This window comes from Wasmannia auropunctata, unplaced genomic scaffold, assembly GCF_000956235.1.
Source record: "Wasmannia auropunctata unplaced genomic scaffold, wasmannia.A_1.0 LD308849.1, whole genome shotgun sequence".
In the NCBI taxonomy this organism is placed as follows: Eukaryota; Metazoa; Arthropoda; class Insecta; order Hymenoptera; family Formicidae; genus Wasmannia; species Wasmannia auropunctata.
The window spans coordinates 1-5,148 of NW_012054041.1; the positions used below are offsets into that span (position 1 = coordinate 1).

The 5,148-nt window shown below is 27.9% G+C and overlaps 1 protein-coding gene across 1 annotated transcript; it reads right to left on the reverse strand.

Annotated features, from left to right (window-relative positions):
* Nucleotides 1–157: 157 nt before the first annotated feature.
* Nucleotides 158–4,941, reverse strand: LOC105461113 (putative fatty acyl-CoA reductase CG8306). Its single transcript, XM_011707601.1, has 8 exons — nucleotides 4,503–4,941; nucleotides 3,330–3,578; nucleotides 2,593–2,744; nucleotides 2,412–2,521; nucleotides 1,879–2,071; nucleotides 1,518–1,760; nucleotides 956–1,132; nucleotides 158–883 (listed from the first exon to the last, which is right to left on the reverse strand). The coding sequence occupies exons 1-8, from the start codon at nucleotides 4,707–4,709 to the stop codon at nucleotides 802–804; spliced, it is 1,413 nt and encodes a 470-aa protein (XP_011705903.1). The 5' UTR covers nucleotides 4,710–4,941; the 3' UTR covers nucleotides 158–801.
* Nucleotides 4,942–5,148: the final 207 nt, after the last annotated feature.

A 5,148-nucleotide genomic window follows, 5' to 3' on the forward strand; every position in this document is an offset into this window, starting at 1 on the left:
AAATAAAATAGGCGATCGATTCGAAATCGAACTATTGTTGATTCGAAATTCTCGAACTATTCGATTTCGAATCTTGCAGATTCGAAAACGAACTCGCATCGAATCTGTTGCGATTCGATTCGATTCGATTCGAATTCGAACTATTCGCACACCTCTGTAAATATAACATATGTAATTTATAATGTTTCTCAACAAAAAAAAAGTTAATTTGTCAATTGTGTTGAAACAAACGCTGCAATTAGACAAAAAGTCTAGCAAACATCTGATTCTTTTGAGTAAAATTTTGTCGGTTTTATTCGATTTGTCGAATGTTTTTGTCGGTTGTCGAGCTTTGTAGAGTTGTTTTCACGTACAAAACTTATGACCTAATTTCCAGCTGACAACACCACGATCGACCAAACAACGCTGTGTGTACGTAACTTTGCGACGTCAGGTAGCGCTGTTGTTAACTTTTCATCTACTTATTAATTTTTCTATTGCTCCGTATTATCTTTCTTAATAATCTTGCCGTTATCTTAATTTTATGATAAAGTATAATTTTTTCGTCCCGTGTGCAGTGTAGTTGACGTTATGTCGGATTCTTAGATGGCGCGTGTTCAATGTGACTTTAACTTTACAATATGTATAACTAATCTTTTACTTTCGATTGTTTGTGAAAACTATATGGCACATGTACTTAAAGTGAAACACTACCACATCACTTAATTAACCTCGAAGAATGTTTCCGATAAAAATGGATTCTAGACGAGAATAATCAACAGTTGCAGCAAGACCCTATCATCCTATTTCATAAGATGCGCCTCACCTGTTATAGTGACGTTTGGTTTCTGGGTCATTTATCTTTTCATTTAGTAAGTACAACTTTGCACCAATCATTCCTTTCCTGCAAAGAAGGATATGTCACCATGTAAATAGAATTTTATTACATTGTAATTATGTAATAAGTAGAACTTACTTAAAGTACTCCAATAAGTCGACAACTTGATAAGGAAATTCGAATTCTTTCTTATTATCGGCACTAAGATTATCTAACGTAGTTAGCAACTTCGTGTTAACAAACTTCCATTGATTGAATAAAAAATACGACAAGGCTTTGTTAGACACGTATACCTTTTTTTGAATTCTGAACAAGCTACAAATATTAAGCATTTTATTAGATATATTTTACTGGTATCTAGAAAAAACTTCAACAGAAAATTTTATTTTATATATTTTATAATTTAATTTTAGAAAATAAAATGTAGCCCAACAAATCTTGAACATCAAAAAATACCGTTGCCAAATATTTATTAAATGTTTTTTTGGAAAATATTTCATTCAATGTCTGCTATGTAAAATGTTAATATGATGATTTCGTTAAAAATTTTGTTACAAAATAGTTGAATTTTATCGTTAAAACAAAAAAATTTATCCGCAAACAAAAAACATTAATTGCATAGTTTAATTTAATTAACAAAAATTTTTTAAATTTAAATTTAGTTGTATAAGTTTATATACAAAAATGAAATAAATTTTACATTGGGCGAACACCAAGTAACTTCATAACTCCATCTAAGAATATTGCTGGCAAAATGTGCAACAACAACACTGATATATAATAAATCCAATAGCTTTTTGTTATTGTTGTTCCCGGCTTCCAAATTGTATTGTTCATAGGGACGTCTTTTATAAAGCTAAATCCTATGCGAACAATATGATCTATGGACATGGACTTCATCTGACTTGATGAACAATTATAGACGTCAGTCGTTTTATCCTCACTGAAGCATAAAATGCACTATGTATCTTAATATAAATAAAATGCATGTGAAACTTTTACTAGCGTTTTAAAAAATAACATTACAAGTCATACTGTTCTATCTTGTAAGTGTCACATACGTTTTGATTCCACGTTTCCAAGCTGTAATTATTATTCCCTTGATTGCTGCATCAACTGGCGCAAAATCTGAAATAATTGTAGGATCGGACCACAACACACGCAATACGCCTTTACCACCACCGATTAGCATTCCAATCGGGCCATTAAAATTGTCTATCCATCCTGCAACAGGATCATCCAATGTCGATATGACTGAAAAAAAAAATTCCATTTTTTGTGTCAATTTTTTATATAATTTTATTTTGTCTCGTTCTTCAATTATATTTTATTTATATTTTTATTATAATGTTTAACATAAGACATATTAATAAATTATTTTCTATTTTGCATTATCTAACATTTTATATACGTATATAAACTAAACACTTTGTTAAAAAAATTATTATATATGTATAGGTTTTAATAATAATCATATTATTTCTCGTGAATAAAAGAGCGAGCTAAATTAAATAGAAAAATTTTCTATCATTTTGTGATTTTTACAAAATATGATTATGATTAAAAGCATAATGTGCATATATTATGTACACACCTATCGAAGGCCTAATGATCACGGAAGGCAGTGATTCGGAATAGTCACTTATAATTTGTTCGGCCAATCTTTTGCTAAATGTATAGGTATTTGGCATTATACCCAAATATCTGAAAATAAACGTGAATATATTTTAAAAGCGATAATGTAACACGTACTATGCGCCATCCATATAACTTACTTCGCTGTTGATATTCTGAGAACATGATCGTCGATGGACTCGACGATCTTAATCGTTTTTTTCCAATCAAAATTCGAATCCGAGGGATATAAAATCTCCTCCACCACAGGTTTGTCTGTGTGTGCATAAGTCGAACTCACATGTAATAGCACCTCGAATCATTTATGGAAATCAAATAGTAGAATATTATTAACTTCAAAAATTTATTTTAAAATAACAGACATCTTAATTAATACATTTTGCATTTGGTTGTTATTACATAACTTATTACACAATATTGAATGTAAAATTAAAATAAATTTTTTTTATTATAAAGAGAAAGTTTTGTGTTTTATAGTTTTACGTTTGCTAATTAAATTGATGATATACGAATTTTACGAATTTTATTTTTCCGTTTCCTACTTGTTTACTTTATATATTATATATACATGTGTAAAATTTTTTATATGTTTCTTTGATAATAAAAAGTTAAAAGATCTTTAATAATTATATATGTTAAATTTGTATCTTTATTGATATAAATTTTTATTATAATTTGTAGGTCGAACAATCACAAATATCTTTACAGTTCAATATTCAATTTTGGAAGAGTAAAATTTCTTTACAACTTACATTGAAACACATGGGCAAACATGTAAAATTATTAGTGATGATTTTATTTAAAATTATACTTATTTGTAATTATTTGCGGAAAAATATTGCAAATTTGATTTTGAACAAAAATATATAATATTTACCACCAATTGTTTCATATTTTCAGCTAAGATACAAAGATCGCGAGTTGATCTAGTGTTGTTGAAAATCGCATCTTTAAGTGATTCATCAAATCTGACACTAGCCGCAACATTGAAAATTATAGACACTTTATCGATCAATTTCTCCCGGTCGGCCTCACACAATCCCAAATTTTCAGCAGCTACATTACCAGTTATAGGAATGACTTTATCAAAACTAGATGGTTGCTTGCTTCGTAATACGTCGAAAAGCTAAATTAACGTTAATAGTTATTAGAATATATAATATTACATTGCAGCTGCAATTTTATTCGATTTTAAGAGTAAAAAAGATAAACAGGAGAATTTAGAATATAAAGAAATTAATGTAGAAATATTGATTAGAATATGATATAAAAAGCAAAGAAGAATCGTTTTGATTGGAGTTTCAGATCTAAAAATTAAAAAACACAATGTCTTTGTACTTTTTAAAAAATTATTTTAAAGTATTTTATATTGTATTTTCTATAAACTATTAATATAGTGAATAATGTACTCGACCTGTTTATCTTACTAGCAATATAAAAGTAAAATTCTTAATATTAAATTCACATCTTAATAAAATATTATATAATGTAGAATTATGAAAAATTATGCAATATATTTATTACTTTAGAGTGTCTTACCTTAACATTAATTATATTTTACACATTTATATTTTTAGTTTATTACTTTAGAGTGTTACTTTAATATTAATTATATTTTACAGATTCATTTTTACAAGTTTTATACATTTTTTGGTAATAAATCGATCAATACAGTTTATCGATGACTTACAGATATTCAACGTGTTAATCTAGAAACTATTTTAAGTAAAACTATTGAAAGATTTTATGATTTCTATTTTTAAGATAACTTTTCTTTATAAAAAATAATTTTCACTAATTTTGAAGCACAATATTTTTACTTATTAAAAATATTTTTAATAATTATAATTTTAATAATCAATAGAATAACGCAAATAATTTAAATTTTTTATTAGACTGAAATATCAAACATTTTTATAGTTATAAGACTTATGAATTGTCAAATTTTTTTCTACCAATCATGATTTACTTATTGCGCAAACATATATATGTATATGTTTGCGCAATACTATATATAGTATACGTATGTTCACTCTTATTTTGATCTTACCTTGTTATCTAATATCTTCTTAAGTCTCTCCCTAACGCTTAATCCCTTCTTCGGCCTTATCAACACATATATTTCTGCCACATCGGGACACGATCGCAAGAGCTTTTCGATAAGTGCTTTTCCTAAAAATCCAGTGCCTCCGGTGATGAAGATACTACGGCCGGCATAAAAAGCCGGAATGTACACATCTGCAGCGTTTTTTTCCATATTTAACGTAACAAAAGTATAATCAATAAAGCGTAATGCTTTCAGCTATAACTAATGTGGCAAAGAGAGGACAGTAAAAACGAACGAGATGTTATTTGAATGCGGATAAACCAATAAATCCGATAAAAATTCACTTGTTTTTTTATCCATACAGTACGAAACACTGTACGAAAATCACAATCGTTTGTCTGCAATACACGACGAAAACATAAATGAGTTTAACAGAAATTGAACACAGGAAATGACATAGAAGGAAATGACATAGATTATCTAATGATAATGATATTCTTGAAAGTTCAAGGAGCAAGAGATTCTCCATATTTATACGTTGATCTGCATACGCTGTAAACCTTCCAGTTTTTTAAATGAATGATTAAAGAAATATATTATTTGATACACAGACATTTGATACACCATAACTTTGCATAAGTGTTCTTTT